The following is a 20,469-nucleotide window of genomic DNA, read 5'->3' on the forward strand; positions in this document are numbered from 1 at the left end:
GAAGGAAATCTTGTGCATGAATAGGCAGCCATATGTCGATTTTACTAAAATGTGAAACACCCTCTTTATAATGCATCCCCCTTGTCACAGTTGCTCCTGCCAACAGTTTACTGTGAGCCAGCTAATGCATCCCTGCACCTACAGATTAAATGTGTGTTACAAACCACTTTTTCTCAATCATCCAAAACGAACGCTCTATATACATAAAAGGCAGTGTGCAAGGTTTTGATAACTGGGAAAACTGTCCGTTTCCAAGAACATGCATAATCATCATAGTCCATATCTATGATGTTTTCTATGCTAAATAAAATGACATAACCTTTTTTGCCTTGGTCTCTCCCCACCGCACCTGGACAGGGCCTGGATGACAAAGAGGGAAATCTCCAGCCAGCGTAGGAGGATTAGAATGGAAAGGTTGCCACCACTAATTTGCATATACTCTACACTAAACACTAAAAAGCCACATTTGAAAAGAAAATTGTATGGAAAGGCGATAAGAGATCATGTTTACACCGTAGGAGTTTATGTGGATCATTTAGCAGTTTACACCACCAACCTACAGAATGTCAGTTATAGGCTGAGTTAGGGGTTTGAGTCCCATGGATTGAGCAATCCATAATATCTATCAAATGTTGAATGCCAAGCTTATTTTGTTCCATCTTTCTTTTTGTTTCACAATCAACATCTTTTGTTCAAACCATGCTGCTTGTAGCCTGTGAACAACTATACTTAAATTAAAAAAATACCAATATAGAATGCTATGACCTCCAGTCGGGGATCATCAAAAGGCAATTCAATCACCAATAAAAGCAAAAATCAATTATATTCTCAGAAAAGCATAAATTTATGTCTTTCACCCTTAAAATGCCCTATGTCCGTATCACTTTACATCAGTGTGATGCTATTTACTATGGTGTATAACTGAGTAACTGGTTTACCCTCCACCACATCTCTGGTTCTAGGCTATTCACTAAATTAACCTTTTCCATACGGATTGAGGTCTCTGGTGTGTCAAAATAAAAGTCTCCAGATCAATTAAGTCAAATAGGAGCTTTTATTGTGTTAACAGGAAGTGAAGCTACGGGTTTGCAATTGTAGTCTGTGGGAGCAGCTCACACAACACAAGTCGCCGCTGCAGCGAATGGAGGCGAACGGGTGGAAGAGACATCGCCAAGGAATTGTTTTGCTATTGAATTATCGCTCCGGTGTAACGAGGAAATTGACACTAACATTTTTCAGCGGATAGAAGAAACGCCACATCTTTCTGTAAAATTCGAATCGCTTCCTTTTTTTCCCCCTGAAAAGATCCATTGCCTGTCATAAAAAAGGGCGTGTGTGCGGGGTGAAAGCAGTTTTAACCCTTGAATGTGGGTATTGTATATAGGCTATTTTATATATTTTTTACGCCGTCTGGGTCTGAAGGACACACTCGAAGATGGGATGCACACTAAGCACAGAGGACAAGGCGGCGGTGGAGCGCAGTAAAATGATCGACAGGAATCTGCGGGACGACGGGGAGAAGGCAGCCAGGGAGGTCAAGCTGCTGCTGCTCGGTAAGGAGGAAGAAGAAGATGGGTGGGGGGGGGCTCGGTCGATGAACTTCGCTGTGATAGCCACACAGGAGTGGTAGGATATGGAGAAACCCTGCCTGCTTTCGAAACCAAACAGTCTTGGCTAATGTTTTACTTGATACAAAAAATTAATAGTCAGTGTTTAGGTGGTGCCAGTTTTGAACTATTACAGAGTTTCAATTCCGCATAGCACACTCCCTACTAGCTATAACCGTCATCTGTCAACTTCGGTAACGTTAGCTAACATATTCCCTTACCAATAACAAAAAATTATTGATTTAATGGCCAAACCTATCAACAATGTGACGTTAAGCTGCGTTTAATTAGATTTGTTTGAATACGTTTTCTGTTCTGTAGACAACTAAATGAAAGGCAAGTTATTTTTGCCATTGACTTTAGCTCCATCCAGCCATTGGACAACAGCAACATTACATTGTAGCTCCGTTGTGTCTCTGTGGACCATTTGTATTGACTAAATCCTTTCAACAATGGCACATTTCCTCTCGTCTAGTCCAGTGCAATGCAGTGAAAATAGGCCTATGCCTCATTAGGGGCCCAGACTTAACTGAAATGGGGAATGATGTGACCCATCAAAAGCCCTAAAAAGTTAGTGTTCTGGCATTTGAGGCTGCTTAAAGGTTAATTCCGTGTTATTTTCATATACACCACTGGTGTGCATCATGTCAACACTTCCCAGTTAGCTGAGGGGCTGATGGAAAACTTTGGTTTCCCACTTGTATTGTCTGTATTGACAAGGGAACAGTTTTTTTCCTCCCAGTCTATATAGGCTAAACCCAAATTTTCATCTCACATGACAAACTTCATGTGCAGTGACAAAAAAATATCATTTGGTTTTCTGGTAGTAGCCACACAAACATCAGCAAAAATTAGCTACCATTAAAGCTAAATAACCTTGACATGTTATGCAATTCTCTGTGAAATTACAACATCAATGACATCAGTTTGTTTGATGTTAAATGCTGATGTTGTGGTTGCCCCATGACTCCCAGTCATTTAGCATTAGCAATAGCCAGTAGTTTTTTGTGGCTACTACTGGAGGACCACCAAATCATTCCAGTGTCACTAGGTTCTTTGACTGCTATTAGGCCCAAAAAACTGTATGAAAATTTGGATTTGGATTTTGTCAAAGGATTTTTACTTAAACAAAACTATCTTGGAAATGGGTTATGAATGGTGCAGTACACCGCCAATGTCTTCTTTGGCTTTCTACTTCCTGCACATTCATTGCACTTGAGGTTTGTCACTTTCTGGGTCTTTCTGACAACTCTGTAAGTGCTGTGATGTTATAGTCCTGAGCTTAGATTGCGTGTATTTAGAGGCCATCCATGTGTAAAATAATGGCTTTACTTACATGGGTGGGGGGGGGACACTGTTTTCCTTGTCAATACAGACTGTTGTTGAAAAACTTTTCCATCAACCCCTTAGGAGGCTAGCTTTGGGAAATGTTGACATGCACACACATGGTATGTGGGTTACCGGGGCAAGTAGTATGAATACGATGCCATTAGGAAGCAAACACCTGACAGAAAGCCACTGAACAATAGCCGCCGATGGCTTTTCTGAACAACTTCTAACCCAGAGCGAGTTAATCAGCATTTCTTAATGTTCTTCTTTCCATAATTCAACAGCAAAATTGCATTACACTGACGTTTTATTGCTGTTCATTGGATTCTTGTTCTGGAGGCTCTGGAAATGACACACTCTTAACATTTCTTTGGAACTAAATCACATTTAGTATAAAGTTAGTATTGTTGGGTTTGGGCAAGCATATACATATTTTCTTGTTAAAGGTAGACTGCATTCCTCAGGTGTTTGTAGTCCAGATGGGGCTTGCTGATTCAAAGCAAGCAAGTTGGGTCAAGTTTCTGCTACGTTGCTGCAGGGTGGAACACGGGTTATCATCAACCGTTCTCCTGACACACCATATTGCATTAGTGAGCACTAAATGCTTCCCACTGTTATCTCAAATAACCATTCATATTGTTTTTGGTAGTATCCTGTTATGTGATTACGGACCCCAACATCAAAGCACTTAATTGTCAAGACCTGTTGTTCTCCTTTTAGTGGTGTGCCAGGACGTGTGGCTTTATGGATGGATATTTTGGCACCATTACATGCCGTTTGTGTTTGATCCATTCATTTTGGTAGCCAGGTAACGCACACAGCCTCTTCAGGTTACTGCCAGAAGTGATATGTAACAGACAGACAGCCAGGGAGTCCGGGAGAAAGGAACAGAGGGCCCGTAAGCTGAGTATACTGCTAATGACTGAAGCATTAAAAATGGAAAAGCTCCACTGCAGTGAAGCAGAGGCCAGAGTAGGAGTTTGGTTTGTTTACCTTGAGAATAAACAGTCGGTGAAAAGATACCATTTCAAAAGTTCTTGATTTGCAAGCACTATCTCAGCAATTCTGAGGTATTCTCTTTTCAAAAAACTTGTCCACAAAGACAAAAACTCAACGATATCAGTGGTTTGGCAGTAACATAGGGCAGGGCCGTATAAATGTGTTGTATGCTACTAGTAGAGAACCACTAGTCTTGTGTTTATCTCACGGAGTCAACCCCCACCAGATGTTGCAGTGTTGGTGTGTATACACAGTACATGGCACAGGCTTGGTGATTTGGTGGGTGGCAGGGTGCTATTTTATATGGTGACTGCCTAGTTATACAGCACTGTCCTAAATGTTGGTTCCAGGCATAATAAGGTGTGTGAGCTGTCAGTGTCAGCGCCATGAAGTCATTACACTGACGTAGAGACCTTCATTTGCATGAAAAATGATTTGAATCTTTGCGAGTCTGTGTGCAAGTTCGAACAAGCTGGCAGGCTCAGGTGTCTTGCGCAGATAGTGAAGGTGATCTTTTCGCTGAAAAGCGAACATATTTCCTATTCAGCTCTTACTCTCTACTTGGCCCTCATTTTATTTCCATCATCTCCAGGCTCCAATTACTCTACTATTCATATCTACATGCTAAAATAGATTACAATCTCCTCAGCCTAATTACTCTTGCTATAGTTGTCTTACGACTGTGCGGAAAGGTTTTTATTAATAATCTTTGGCCTTTGCCTAGCTTTTGTCACTGCCTTCTCCTCTTTGTTAATCTTTTCTGATCAAATCCATATATATATTTTTTAGATTCTATAAGTGGCATTGCCAAACATTTTACAGTGTAGCATGAGAGTTACTCCTATTGGAGATGAGGGGCCTTCACATTAAGCATGGACAATCAAAGCAGGTCAATTGCTCGTATTCCTTCATCACTGTCACCATCACTAGACATCTTGCTGAATAGTTTGGCCCGTGCCAATGTGTGGGGAAACAATCTTTTACCCATTGATTTGCTTGTTGGCAGATCGATTCCAGTGATTTAGCTTGGTCATTTCTCCCAGTGGGTAACACTGCTTGGAGGCTCCTGGAATCCTTCATGAGTGACTCATACTTAAATCCCCCCAGAGGGAGAGGGAAAGAAAAAAAAAAGGAATTGAATAGTGAGTGAGAGGGAACAATAAATCGTAATGGGAAAATGAAAGTGACAGAGAGAGAGAATGTAAGGGAATGTAAAAGAGGAAGAGTAATATATGTCCCTGAATGAGAGTGTGAAACTGAGAGAGAAATGGGGATTGACGAAAGGAAGAGAGTGGGGTGGACGGTGCCAGCTTATGCTGCTAATGTGGCATCACTAATGTGGTTATCACACTGTTGGGCCAAACCTCATAAGCCATCGTCAGTCCTTATACTGCTCAGTAAACCAGAGTGGACACTGTGTTAGCCTGGCAGCCCCCCTCCAACCCCAGCCCCTAAATCTGCTGACCCAGACAGATGAGCCCTCATGCCATAGATCCGACCCCAAAGCCAGCATGAGCTGCAGTGAACGTGGGGCCTCAAAAGGAGAAATCCCTACTACCTTTAATTGTGTTTGGCATGCAAGCTAGCATTACATACAATTTCCAAGAGAATAGCATTGACATATGGCCAATCTATAAATGGAGAGGGCCCAGGCATGGTAGCCATTTTAATCACATTTGTCTCCATACTAGCATACTGCTATTGTCATCACACATTCCTTATCCTCCCTCCCTTTGTACTCAGGGGAAAATCACCCAGGGGAAGTTCGAAGAGGAAAGATGCGTTGGTGGCTGGTTGATAGAAGAGTCTCTGTTCTCTGTAAAAACCCTCCATTTTCACTGGGAGGGTTGGCTTGGATTGTCTTAAAAATAGTTTCAACCACTATGAACAGAAAACAGCTGCTCCAGTGGTTTTTAGGCTGTAGCTGTTTTGGGGTGGGTGTATCAAAGCAGTGGGTGTGTAACATGACTCTGCATGAAGGCCAGCAGGTCACGCCTGGGGTTCCATATATCCTTAAAGGTCTGTGTGTGTCAAATCAGGACGACTCTGCGCTTTGTGCTCCCCAGGCCTAGAGGCTTTGAACAGACACGGGCCACACCCCTATGATATCACTGCAGTTGAGAGGACAGAGCCAGGTCACTTACATAAACGCATACCTCAAGCCCCATTCATTACAATGTAGACTTAGACACTGAATTTATGGGATTTGTCCAATTTGAACTGTTGGAACAGTTAATATTAGTAGGTGCTACTAATCCATTACCAAACTTGCTCAGCTGCTGTTTTAGATTTCTGTGAGCTGGTACTGTGTTCCTATGAGGGCTTTATACTAAGAACTTCAATGTTAGAAATTATTTTGAGTCTCACAGCAGAATAGAAGTTGTATTTCTCTGAAACTACCCTGGAAACATTTGCACTGTTAGAGTATGATTCATCAAACACCAATGGTATTCAGTCTGTGTGACACAAGGTGATTACAATAACCCAGTATTTCTCAACACATCTTTTATTTCCACTGAATTTGAGTGAATTGCTGTGTGTGAAACACTTTTGTTTCAGCTTCAAATACGAGCGCGCAGTTGGAAACTAGACAGCCTATTTTGTTGACTGTGCTTACAGGAAATTTGTAAAATAATTATATTTTCATGAAATTGTTGATGTGTGAGCTGCACTGGGCTACACTTTGATTGATATGGGGTCTCTCTTGCATGGCAGCAAGCACTGCTCAGAGCACCCTATCATAAAAGAGCACAGTATTTGGAAAAAGAAGCCTTAGTGAAAGCCCTAGTCCCTACTGAGAAATCAAGTTAGGATCAGTTAGCTAAACGTTTCCTCTGGAGGGAGGGGCCTCTGAACTGCAGTGAGCTCATAGTATGCCTGAAGTGGATTTTCATGCGTTCTATATGAAAGGCACTGTGTCGGTATGTGAAGTGGCTGTGGCATTGTGGAAAAATGCTCTTGGGAAGGCCTAGGGATACAACTGTGCCTGCCAGCTCAGTGCCCAGCCATGCCCAGTGAAGCAGTGTATCTGCCGTCTGTGTGCGGGTCCCACAGGGATTCACACAGCTGAGTGTTTGGCCCCAGAGCACAGGGAGTTGCCACTGTACTGCCCCCCCCCAGCGCTCCGGCACCAGAGCGGTGACACGTAATTAAAATAATGTGTCCTCAGGTGAATCGCATCCAATTATACTGAAGGTTAGGTGCCAAGACTGTAGTATCAGCATGCAGTTATTTCTTAGAAAGAATTACCAGGAATTCAGACGGATACTATGTACACTGAAATAGGCTACATGGGTTTTTGTTATTTCTTTATGTTCAAATCTTTAGAAATAAAGCTCTGTTGGCGTTATTACTTATGGCATTAAGCAGGCTTGACAGTGAGTGGTATGTGTCAAACGCGCTGTGTCACCACGTTTATTTTGCAACATAAAGAAAAGTGGAACTAGATTAGGGAGATGATTTACGGTATTGTGCAAGACCAAACCCCATCATGTCCCTGCTGACAGTATCACGAGGTAACAGATAGTGCTAGATTTCATGATATGATCCTACTTCCCCTTTTTCTGTTTCTAGAGCTGAGAGAAGCTGGGGGGTGTTTACTTGGGGAATAGCCACTCTCCAGTGGTTTGAAAACTCTCCCCTGGTGCGAGAGCTTTACGTCAATGAGGAACGGCCAATTGCCTTGTTATGGCCAAGTCTGCGCTGCTGTAATATGAGGACATTGAGTGCACATTAGCAGATCTAATATAGGTTATGGTAATATCCATTAGTGCACAGCAGTATGAGGGTAATGTATGTGGTTCATAAGACATCGCAGATGGCTAAAACTGGTTCGGGGAACATTTCAATAAAACGGCTCATCCAAGTAACTGGTTATGGAGATATTCGGTGCAGTAGCTGAAAATGTGTAGCAGATGCATAATACATGCTCCTGCTGGAAGCCAACATGTTACACACACACAACGCCAAACCCTCCTCAGGTGACTGTGGCCTCACGCTAGAGATGTCCTGGGTATAACGAGAGCAGTTGCCATGGCACTGTGACGTTTGAGAGAGAGCACCCTCGCTGGTCGCCAAGCAAAAGCCATGCCGACGGTATGATCCCCCCCTTTACACTCTCTCTTTCTCTCCGCTGCTCTCGTTGCAGTATTGTCACGTCAGTCAGCTACACTTTCGTCAATCTAATTAGCTGGCAGCGATAAGTGCTTTCCCTTCCTGAAGTGACATGATAGTTTTTTACACTTCACAACATTGTCAATAGTAATCTATTTTATCGTTGGTCATGCACCATGTTAAGGCCAAGGCCCTTCATGCAAAGAGGGGACGATGTGCTTATGCTTGTTCATAAAATTCTAAAGACACATTGTGCTTGTACAAGGGCAGATTGTACAAGCGCGTGCACACACACACACACACACCCTCTCTTGCTGACCCCAGGACGCGTCAGAACCCATCAACACTGAATCATCAATACATTAGACTGGAGCTGACTGTTAAATGCCCGGAGCTGAGACCACATCAGAGCTTTAATGACTGCTAAAGCCTCTCATGACTTAAACACTCAAGTCATACGTGGGCCTCCAGTTATACACATGCTCACACACATACACTCACACACTTGTCTCTCAGTTTTCTCCTGACTGGGCTAGTTATGCTCAGACTAAAGTTGTATGGTTCCTGGACAGATTGTTTGGCCACATTGCATCATTATATAAATCCTTTGTAAGTGCTGTTGAAATGTGGAGATAAAGTGAGAGGGCTCGTTGTGCTACTGGCTGGTTAGCATCAGAGTTGCAATCTCCGGGTCAGAGGAGTAGAATCTCAGGCAGAGAAATCGTCAGGCCGCCAACTGAGCACCATTGCTTTGTCTCTCTGTCAATAGCTTTATCTTTGTTTCACAGCGTCCTCGATGTCTATCATAAGTTGGATAATTAAACAGCAGGCCTCTTAAAGGCAACATAAACTAATTGAAACATTTCCATTTTCTCATACTTCTCTCTTCCTCTTCACTCACTCTCTACCTCCCTCTCTCTCTCTCTCTCTCTCTTTCTGTCTCTCTTCCCCAGGTGCTGGCGAATCGGGGAAAAGTACAATTGTCAAGCAGATGAAGTGAGTTCATTTCGCCATTATCTCATCTAATCATTCTACACGCTGAACAATCAAAATATACTTTTTTTTTTTTCAATGCATCCACAAGGACTGGTCTCAGCAGATATGATTAATGGCACTGCACTAGATGTAATTTTCAAAGGGTTTTATTCATTTACCACAAGATAAACAGTGTCAAACACCAATCGTGCTTTTATACTGTATTTCTTAGTAATGTTGTGCTCTGTGAATCGTGATACAAACAAGCATGATGCATCATGGATCATAAGTAATATAGGGCAGACCACCCAGCAGAATACATTAGGATAGACAATGCTCTGTGTGAAAGCCCATACATCATCCGCACTCTGTGTGTCATGCATATGAATGTGTGAATATGAATTATATTATTCGTAAACACCTTTTGGATAGACTCATCAATCAACAGACTTACAAATGTTCATAGCACAGCTTTTGCTATTTTTTAGCAGCTGTTGAGCCGTCATATTGCTTTTTCTATTGGTTCTTCATTTATGAAAGACGGACATAGCAGTAAAAACACTATCCATGTAGAAATGTTATTTGCAGACAGTAGGCAGTGACAAATTGACTGGAACACCAGTGTGTCGAATGGTAACATGGTGTCTTTCTGATTTTAAGGGGATGATTTGCAATATAGTGCGTGCTCATTTATAGCATAATACAGCAGACAGATTTACATTTTGTGACTTAGACTTTGTGGCTTAGACTTTATAAGGCTCTATCTGGGTAGATTGCAGTATATCAAAGATTTTATATGCCAGCTGACAAAACGGTTAAATACTTTCTATCTTTTTAAATATTTAAATCCAAATGGTTCATTTTTTTCTAAATAACACCAAACAAACATAAAGTAACACTGAAAGCTAATGAATGTGGATATTGAATTTTGATTTAAATAATTTAAAAAGTCAGATAGAACCTTATAATTCCAAACTCACGATTTTATATTTTATGCATTTAGCTGACGCTCTTATTCAGAGTGTCTTACACCGAGTGCAACAGTAGAATAAGCTTCATTTCCAGATTACAAGCAGCCAAAAATGTGGAGTGCAAAGATCGGGGCCATAGATCCCTGACAGTATTCCCATGGCCATGAGAATGATCATGTTAGATCAGAGTGCTAGAAAAGAAATAAATAAGAGCTAAGGAGAAAGGTAGAAGGGATTTTTTTTTCAAGAAAACAAGTAGCCGACAATGAGTAGAGAGGGAACATCATTCAGTGGTTAGAGGGTGACGTGAGGTGCTTCTTGAAAGGATGAGTTTTCAGTCTGTGACAATTGGCAAGATTTATAATTTTGGAACAATGTGGTTGATTTCCACTGTAAGAAGCAAGTTCATTCAATCCAGGAAAGTCTCTTGACCGCTGGCCACCTTTTTCCCTTCGCAGGATCATCCACGAGGCGGGCTACTCAGAGGAGGAGTGTAAGCAGTACAAGGCTGTGGTCTACAGCAACACTATCCAGTCCATCATCGCCATCATCAGAGCCATGGGGCGCCTTAAGATCGACTTCGGTGATGCTGCGAGAGCTGTGAGTGACTGAGAGGGAAATGGGATTTGGTCAACAAAGTAGAAACTTGAAGTGAATACAAGTGGATGACATCCCCAACACTCTGTTAGCAAACGTTTGATTGTCCCTCTTGGAAAAATAGTCTTCGCTCAACTTTTGAATGCAATCACAGCAGTGTTATTTCAGGGTGTCTGCAGGTCCTTCAAAACGTCTGAACATGTTTTGAATCTTTTTTTTAAGTTAGAGGCCTTAAAACTCTTAAGTAAGGTGAAATATTGCCTTTGAGTCTTCAGTACGGGTTCAGATGTCTTTAAAATGTTGCTTTTTCCCAGTGAGAAAAGGTCTCTAGTGAGAAATCTCTCTGGTATTACAGATGTGTACTGTTAACTGTTTTGCTTTTGTTTTTTTTCACTTACTAATTTAAATTGGGATTAAAAAGGCCTTAGAAATAAGTTTAACTTGCAGAAACCTCTAGTCACCCTGTATTTTCTCTGTCCCCTCTGCCTCTCAGCCACAAGGAAACTGGAGAACAAATGATTTATTTGACGCCATATGTCTCCAGCTGTCTCCAAAATATATTTATAAACATGTTGGCATTTTGACTATTAATGTTGATTATGATGTGGATGTAGTGACTTTGATAGTTAATTCATGATGTTGACACTGACCCAACTCCTCTCTCAGGACGATGCGCGGCAGCTGTTTGTGCTGGCGGGCTCGGCGGAGGAAGGCTTCATGACGGCAGAGCTGGCCGGGGTCATTAAGCGTCTGTGGAAGGACGGGGGTGTTCAAGCCTGCTTCAGCCGCTCCCGGGAATACCAGCTCAACGACTCGGCGGCATAGTGAGTCACACACACAGACACAGACAACAGAAGCAACAGTTGCAGGACTCACCAAAATTGTGAGTCATCCACATATAAGACTCAATCAGCAGCGGTCCTACACACACAGGTCTATGTCAACAGCTTCTAATGACGTACTTGAAGTACTTGCACTCGTACTTGTACTTTCCAGGTCCATTTGCAGCACATCACATGAACCAAACGTCCCAGCCAGAGCCATTCTATTGCAGACGCACACAAAGCTTCTACCACAACTAGCCAAACACAAGCTAGTCCGGCCTCCAGCCAAGCTCAGTAAGCAGAAAGCTACCATACCTCTGTCTGGACTTTGAGTTTTAGACTGTCAATATTTGCCCTCTCCTACCAAGCCTGCAGTGTGGCGGCTGGAGAGAGTATTTAATCTCTGACCTTACACTTAAGGCTAGGAGCATTTTGCTACATGGTTACCTGCCTGGAAATAAATAAAAATCACACCAAAACAAAAGATCAGCAAAATCCTCTCCTCTAAAGCATTTTCTCTCCCCTACTGAACTATTCAGTTATTTTTCTTGAGCAGTTTGTATTGTGTACACAGGGCTTAAAGACCTCCGGCCAGGTGCCGGATTTCTGGCATATGGACGTTTTAGATTCACAAACTATTTTCAACAAAAAAAAAAAAACTCACTCCACGTGGGTTTTTGTTTTTGATGCGTTTTATCCAATCATATTCAGCAAAGCAATATTTTACATTTACCAATGGAATGCGAGCAAGTTTTTTTTTTTCGAATGAACAGCAAGCTACTTTCTATCACAATGTATCACCGATTCCGTGGTGTAGCACAGCTGAAATATGGAAACAAAGTTTATGTAAGCTGGTGAAGATGCACGCGTCACTGAGAGAGGAGTAAAAAACAAACGGCGATAGGTATGGATTGAATAAACGGGTGGAGACGGGAAACTGTTTGACACTTGGTGCAACAAATTAAGGGAACCGGGTGTTTGTTCTGCACTGTGTGCTCAACAAGCAGAAAGAAAGTGCTCTTTCCACTTGAGGTAAATCCCAGACACAACGCCGCTGTGCACGCACTCAGATATCTGACCACACCGGGAGCGACAGTTGCAGCTGCCACTCCGCTCCAGCAGCAATGACAGACCTGAACGTGATCTGTCTTTCACAATTTACAATCGTCATTCAGCATAAAAATGTGGCATTGCTTTGGCTGTTCTCTGCAGAGCTCCCCAGGGGTCACCTGGTAAGAAAAAATAATTGATGTGGAAATCCATACGGGCACCGATTGGTAAACCGCGCACGGCTCCATGCGCACGGAATAGTAAACCGTGCACATAGATTAGTAAACCGTGCCCTCGAATTAGTAATCAGTGCGCACGGAGTCCTAAACCATGCCCGCGGATTAGTAGACCGTGCACACGAATTTGTATTATGTATTGATAACGTCAAACAGGGACACCACAGCGGCCCACAGAGTTGCATATAAAATGTTATTAACATGCTTTTTCTACAAGCATGATTTATAGGGAGTAAATGGGTTTCATATTGTCACCAAAACACACATCGGATCATAAATTAGACCTACTGATGTGATTAATCAATGATTATGGTTTACATATGGTCTAGGTGCCTAATGGCTATTACAGCTCACTATATGTATGCCAAGCTGTGTGTAATGGCTCTGGCTCACTGTATATAGGCCTAAAAGTCCCTCTTTGATGTTATCAACGTAGATATTACAAATCTGTGTGCATGGTTTACTAATCCGTGGGCACGGTTTAGGAGTAAATTGTAAGAAAACCGTGCCCACTGATTTCTGCATCTTTTTTTTTTTGTACCAGGTGACCCCTGGGGGGCTCCACAGTTATCCTTATTGCACTAGGTTTATAGATTAATAATGCCGTGTGTTGAATATTCATTCATTCAGCACAGAAATGTGTCAATTGTTTTCGATGTTCTTGTTATTGGACAAATTTTATAGAGAAATAGAGAAATAAGTGTAGTGTGCTGACTACACTTATTTCTGTATTTCTGAAATGTCCCCCCCCACCCCCAATCTGTCAGGAACATTTCAGGCTCAGAATGTTTTTTTCGCTTTAAGCCCTGTGTACATATTGTGCAAGAGGCCTTCACATTGGAACAAGTGATGTCATCACAAGGCAGCTCCTGTGTTTCGTTGGTAGAAACCCCATTTGCCTTGTTTTGCTGTTGCAGAACAAACATCACCAGTTACCTCGCTGGCCAAGAGAGCTGCAGTTGTTGGCCATTTTCTAATTGGTTCTTCTAATCCTGCTGTCTGGGAGCTTTTCATGAATAGGAAACACCATTACTAAACCTTTTTGTATTTTTTTAGTTCACTAATACCTTGGAAGACAAACAAAAGGCTTGTTTGAGTGAAGGGGAGATTACTTGTATGTGTGTGTGTGTGTGTGTGTGTGTGTGTGTGTGTGTCTACATGCACACAGAGGTCACTAATCTCCTTCTATGGCATTTCATCTGCAATAACCTTGAGGTTTCAGTTTGGGTCATAGTGCATCCAGTGGAGTGTGTGAACATGTAGGCTTATGTGTGATGTGGAGTAACTTGTGTGAGCACAGCAATGTGGTCAAAACTATGAGGTACCCACCAGCTTGGTTCTCAGGGTGTCTGCAGGTCCCTGAAAACTGTTTTAGATTTAATTATCTCAATACAGTACAGTCGAATACTGCATTTGAGTCTTAAATACAATTTCAGTGTTCACATACCTTACTTTTTTGTATTCTTCAGCCTGATTTTTAGGGGAGATCGGTCTTAAAATTTTACTGCCATTAAAAAGGTGTAAAAAAAATCATAAACTTAACTTGCAGAAACATGTAGTTACCCTGGTTATGCTGTAAAGTAGTATAAACTACAGCTGAAAGATGAAACATCACTTGTTTTCAGTCTGAAATATGAAATGGTTTTATCTGACGTCTGAGTCCCTATTGTCTTGTCATCCTTGAGAATATGTTGGGAGCTGTTTGCTTGACTGGCAGTTACATGCTTGACCTTGACATTCTTGACACTCTTTCTCCCACTCGCTTCCTCTCCTGCTCTCTATCTCGCTCCCCTTCTCTCTCCGCTGCTTTTCTCTCCTCGTGTCCCTCTCCTCAGCTACTTGAACGATTTGGACAGGATATCCCAGGCAACCTATATCCCGACTCAGCAGGATGTCCTGAGGACCCGAGTCAAGACCACAGGCATCGTGGAGACGCACTTCACATTCAAGGACCTGCACTTCAAGTGAGAACTTCCTCCCAGTAACCGCTGGGTTCGCTTAAAAGCGTCTGAGTGTTTTACAGGATGACTTAATTAGTTTTCCTTCCTGTTATTGACTCACGCACTCCCATAGAAATTCCCTTTGTACATGTACAGCTGTAAGGTATTGTGACACAACTTGCGAAGGTGCTGTGCACATCAGCGCTGACTCATTTCATTTCTGGCCCTCCATTGGCCAACGCAGACGGGAAGTGGAAGCAGTTAGGTCACAGCTCCATGCCTTTTTTGGCTATTCATTCATACACTGTCCTTGAGGATATCTGATTTGAAAATGCTTTTGCGCAATAGTTTGAGTTGCCAGCTTAGAATGCACCCCACAATATGAGAAACCCATCTAGATGTACATTATGTCTGGCTGCATTATAGTCTATTCCACTTCGGTGCACCTTTACTCAGAATGGCCCTACATCAAGCATTGCAAAGCAGGCGATAAAGTACCCCACATTTATGCTTTTGGCTGAGCAAATAGGAAATATAGTGCATAGGGTGAAATTCTGCCCCATCTGTTCTGAATCTTGTGTTCTCTGCCATTACTCAGTCATCTGTGTGCGCAATGCACAAGCATTGGCCGGCCACTGTGTGCTAACACCATTTTTCACTCATTAACACCACAACAAGACCAGAAACCCCCTTAACAGCCGCAGTCATGTTTCCAACCGTTTATTTTCGCCCTTGGGGCTAATAAAGGCTGCTTATATGCACGCTGAGGAACGTGCTGTGTTTACATTGCGCTGCTGCTTTCCTCCCCGCAGAATGTTTGATGTTGGGGGTCAGCGGTCTGAGAGGAAGAAGTGGATCCACTGCTTTGAGGGCGTCACCGCCATCATCTTCTGTGTGGCCCTCAGTGACTATGACCTGGTGCTGGCTGAGGACGAGGAGATGGTGAGTGGTTCAGTCGTTGAGATATGAAGAATGATGATAGCAGGCGTTTTGTTTTTTTTTGTCTTTGAACACATCACATTCGCCTGAAATGTAGATGGGTAAAAGAAGTAGGAATATAGGAGAAGTCCAGTTTAAGCATCATTCCAAATTTATGAATCCGTGTTCACGCATGACTTGGCCTTTCCGGTGCAAAGCGCAGTGACCGATGTTGCCTCGCTCTCTCCTCCAGAACCGGATGCACGAGAGTATGAAGCTGTTCGACAGCATCTGCAACAACAAGTGGTTCACAGACACCTCCATCATCCTCTTCCTCAACAAGAAGGACCTGTTTGAGGAGAAGATCAAGAAGAGCCCTCTCACCATCTGCTACCCAGAGTACGCTGGTAAGACTGGCAGCACTTGACAGGAAATTTTCTGAAGACGGCAGATGGAAATTGATCGAAATTCTCCCATCAAACTCAAGCAGTAAGCCACGAGAGGCTTTGTAGTGATTTTATCACAGCGACGAGGGGTTATTAAGCATGACTCAAACTGCATCAAATGGCTTATTGGTTTCGGGAAATGGCAGTAATAAACTGTTGCATTAAAAAAGAAAGAACGCAAATGTTGCATAAATGTTATTTTAAATTGATAATAACTAAAGCTTACTTAAGCAACACATAAGTACCGATATGAGTGGTGATTTCTGATTAGTACATTAATGTTTAAATGAAAAGTTATGCAGTCAAAGGTGTGCATTCAGCCAATCAGACCTGAGGACCTGAACTATCTGTTTTATACATGAAAATGAATCACTGAAACTCGTAGATATGTTTGATTGAAATTGATGCAAAATGGCAACCTGTCTTAGAATCTCTTAAGCACGTAGGTTTGCTAAGTAAACATATGGTGAAAGGAAAGCATCGAAATTTCACACAATTGTTAATTCCACCTTTTTTATCAAAACAAAGAGCGGAAAGCCCGGTTGGCAGGAAGCAGTCTACCCATGTCTGTCAGTCCTCTATAAATCCACAAGATTATCCCTTTTCAATGCCTTTTCCTATGTTGTGACTTCCCGACAATTCCGCTTCCTGCCCCCCCCCCCCTTCTCCTCCAGGCTCGAACACGTACGAGGAAGCGGCCGCCTACATTCAGTGTCAGTTTGAGGACCTGAACAAGAGGAAGGACACCAAGGAGATTTACACCCACTTCACCTGCGCCACAGACACCAAGAATGTGCAGTTTGTCTTTGATGCCGTCACCGACGTCATCATCAAGAACAACCTGAAGGACTGCGGCCTCTTCTAAAGCCGGCGACGATGCCGACGACGACAACTTTTTTCTTGGTGAGGAACCCTTCACAACCCCCGCTCAATCTTTCCACTGACATATAACTGCCGAAACACACCCACGCCAACACACCCACACACCCCTGGCCTGGCTCACATGCGGCGGACATGTGTGTGTGCGCACGTGTGAAGAGCCACGATCAATGTTTCTATCATGGATGAGGGCACTTGAAGTTCACCATAGTATCAGGACTCAATGGGAGATGCTGAGGAAACTGTGTCTTAGTTTCTAGCCCTAGGAAGAGTCTGTTTTCTTTTTTTCAACGCGTTTAAAGCTTCAAATGATTGTGTTTCCACTGCTTCAGCGTTTGAAATTATGGAGAGTTGTGGCATAGCTGGAGTTGGCCACATAGATGCAGCATAATCCATCATAATCAAATACTTGCATAATTTAATCACTGAATCACTGAAATCACTGCCTTCTTTTATTGGAGGCTTAATTAGATTTTCTGCTCCATTTAGATGTTTGTGAAATGATAGTGGCAAGGTCGAGCTCTCCCAAACCTCTCATTAAAATGACCCCCTCCTCCCCCCCTCTTTTCCCTTTTCTTCCTTCCTCTCTCTCTCTCTCTCTCTCCCCTCTCCTCAGGCAGCGGAGCCAGCGTATTGAGCATCTTTTGGTGGGGAAGATGAGAAGAGTCGGGAGGATCAGTCACGGACCAGTGCTGTACTATATGCCACTTTTAACAGCTTTATTTATGTTTTTTGTCTTGGAACATTTTGAACTAGCGTTACGACATTTGTGTAGGATGTTTGTATCATTGTAAAAGCATCACCGCAATTTTTCACACACTTTTTTGTCCTTTTTTCCTTTTTTTTTGAGGAGAAGAAGGAGATCTTTTTTTTTTTTTTTTTTGCTGTTCCTTTTGCCGCCATCTCTGGAAAAGGAAACTTTGCTGTTGGTGGAAATACGCCTTTTCCTCCTTCCCTACAGCTAGGGGGAAAAGGGGTAGACTTTGAGTCCAGTTTGTTGGTACTTGTGCCTTCGCATGCCTTTTACTGCGGTCGTAGTCCAAAATGCTTGTTCTTTTGCCTGCTGAATTGTTCCAAACATAAAAGAGGTAAAAAACGTTTTCATATGTTGGTGTCCCCGCTATCTTCTATGTGCACACCACTGAGCTATAGTGGGAGGAGGAAGATTCCCTCTGGTCTAAAGGTACATGGGTCTCCATGGTGACCGACATGTAGCCCCCCCACAATCCCCTACCCCATCCCCCCGCCCGCCATGACGACGGAAGGCCACGCAGGCCGATCACGCAGTACAATACTGAGGTGTATATTGTTACATTTACCCCGCCAATATGGGGTTCTGGTTTTTAAACAGTGTACAAAATATCCATTCTCAACCATTCGGAAAATGGTTAGTTGAGGCGCTGAGCTTATATTACGCTCAAGTGTTGAAAAGAACTACAAAGACCAGAGTAGGCACATTTTACTGTATATTTTAATGTATTCGGAGGAGAGTTACGGAGCCTTTGGTGTCAGAGAGAAAGACTGAACCGCAGATGAGACGGTTGTAAAGATGAGGAGGAGGAGGTGTGAAATGTTCGGGGGGTTCAAACACCTTTCTTGGATCCTATTTATCGAGAATTTCCGAGTAGAAGTGCTGCTCTAGGATCAGGCGCGTCTTTCTGGTGATTATAAAAAGATGGTCAAAAGGGGGGGCCTGGTCTGTGATTCTGGATCAGCACTGCTATGCCAAGAAATGTGATAAATACGGTCTTGGGTCTGTTCATATAAAGAAACTGCCACAACTGTCAATGTATGTGTATGTTCTCCGCGGATGGAGAATCTTTGTAGACTCATCTCCCTTATTTTGCTAATAAAAACCATTTACAAACCACATGAAGTCGCTGTATCATTATGCATTTTCGACAAATACGTGATGTAGGTTTATGCCAATGAAAGCTAAATGATTATCCCATTAGTTTAATTAGCTGCTACAGCACAGGGCTGGGTATATGAATATCTTTCATTCTGCTCTCCCATCTCAATCTCTTGGGTCTTTTATTTAAATGTCATGCTGGTATCACATGCTCTAAATACCTCAGAGTGGTTGGTAACGTCACGCCTGTGAATGAACTGAGAGGGTTTCCTTTCAAACATTACAGAAGAGTCCTGTTTTCTTTCCCCATACATCTCAAAAACAAAATCCACTTCATCGGGAGCCACTTTGATCAATAATAACTCCTTTAAGCATGGCTTTAAGCTGCTTTAGAATACACATTTTTATTTGTGCATGCCAGTTCACATGCCTATGGATGTGAACGGCATTTCTCATGTGGAACAAGGAATCTTGTTATCTCCAAACAGGGATTTTCAAGTCAAATCTGTTTTTGACAATTAGAGACATCGCTGTCAGTTCTACACACAACATCCCTCACATTTGTTTTCCCCTGGGGTCTATAAGGCCAAATTGCTTGCAGTATTACCCAATGCATTGACTTGGTGAGAGAGAAATCGAGTTTGGCCACACAGACAACGCTGACCTGAAGGGACTGATACAGAAATCCCCTATCTTTTTTTTTCTTGTTTGCTTATGACAGTGAGGCAAAGCGCTCAGCGAGACTGTCTCCACACTCCCATTAAGATACATGTATTTGAGATGTTTATCCCCCTCACACAATTTGCAATGTAAATGTGCAATGCAATGACATTAACTGCTCATACCATCAGTGACGGCCTCCCTTGTAACAATACGTCATTTGACTCGAGGGATGCCTTTAAGAGTTGCGTGTTAAGCGATTTGGGGCGCCATAAACACTTTGCATGTATTTGGACACACACACGAACGCGCTGATTTGCATCAGTGTGTGTGTGCGTGTGTGTGTGCTGGCAAGCACCTGTGAGGCAGTGTTATATATCCTGACATTTACATGTTTGAGCTGCTATTACGATTTGGCAGAGAGGTGGAAAGAGAGTGAGAGAGACAAAAGAGGAGAAGAAGAGTGTTATGCTGTATTTATGTGAAGCTGGGCTGGGGGGATTTGGCTCCCATGGGTGCTGCCAATTGGAGTTGGGTGTGTGTGTGTGTGTGTGTGTTGGGGCAGTGGAGGGGTGTTTATGCCGTATTTTTAGCACCTTCAAAGATGAGAGAAGAGAGGGAAAATAAGACAGAGTGAACGGGGGCGGCCATGATGTTGCAGTGTAAAAGCAACACGAGCGACACTGTTGAGGTTTCTCTCTGCACTGAGCAGAGGGTGGGGAACGTTTGAAGTGTGTGTGTGTGAGAGAGAGAGAGAGAGAAAGAGGGTGTAAAGAGATGGAACAATAGAGGCATTATTTCCGTGTTGTTCCACTGCTGTGTTTACTGTCTGCTTTCCCCTCAGCTGGTTTCTCTGGGGGCAGCAGTTGGCAACAGAGATAAGACAGGCTTATCAGCTCTGCAGCCATGTTGGACAGGACGCATTGTAACACTGAACTAGACACACTTTCTGCACATGCTGCACATGTTTCCACTGCGCACACACACACACACTTATAGGCACACAGAAGCTCATTCATACATAGGCCTACAGTAGACGTACAGAAAAGCACAGCAGGACATCAAAGCAGGCA

General features: G+C 42.9%; 1 protein-coding gene across 1 annotated transcript; it reads left to right on the forward strand.

Annotated features, from left to right (window-relative positions):
- The first annotated feature begins 1,091 nt into the window (after nt 1-1,091).
- On the forward strand, nt 1,092-18,754 carry gnai1 (guanine nucleotide binding protein (G protein), alpha inhibiting activity polypeptide 1). Its single transcript, XM_071905705.2, has 9 exons — nt 1,092-1,553; nt 9,002-9,044; nt 10,453-10,594; nt 11,258-11,415; nt 14,537-14,665; nt 15,454-15,583; nt 15,813-15,966; nt 16,680-16,908; nt 17,501-18,754. Exons 1-8 carry the CDS (start codon nt 1,436-1,438, stop codon nt 16,868-16,870), a joined length of 1,065 nt encoding a protein of 354 aa, XP_071761806.1. The 5' UTR covers nt 1,092-1,435; the 3' UTR covers nt 16,871-16,908; nt 17,501-18,754.
- Nucleotides 18,755-20,469: the final 1,715 nt, after the last annotated feature.

Source organism: Centroberyx gerrardi, chromosome 24 (genome assembly GCF_048128805.1).
Source record: "Centroberyx gerrardi isolate f3 chromosome 24, fCenGer3.hap1.cur.20231027, whole genome shotgun sequence".
Taxonomy (NCBI): Eukaryota; Metazoa; Chordata; class Actinopteri; order Beryciformes; family Berycidae; genus Centroberyx; species Centroberyx gerrardi.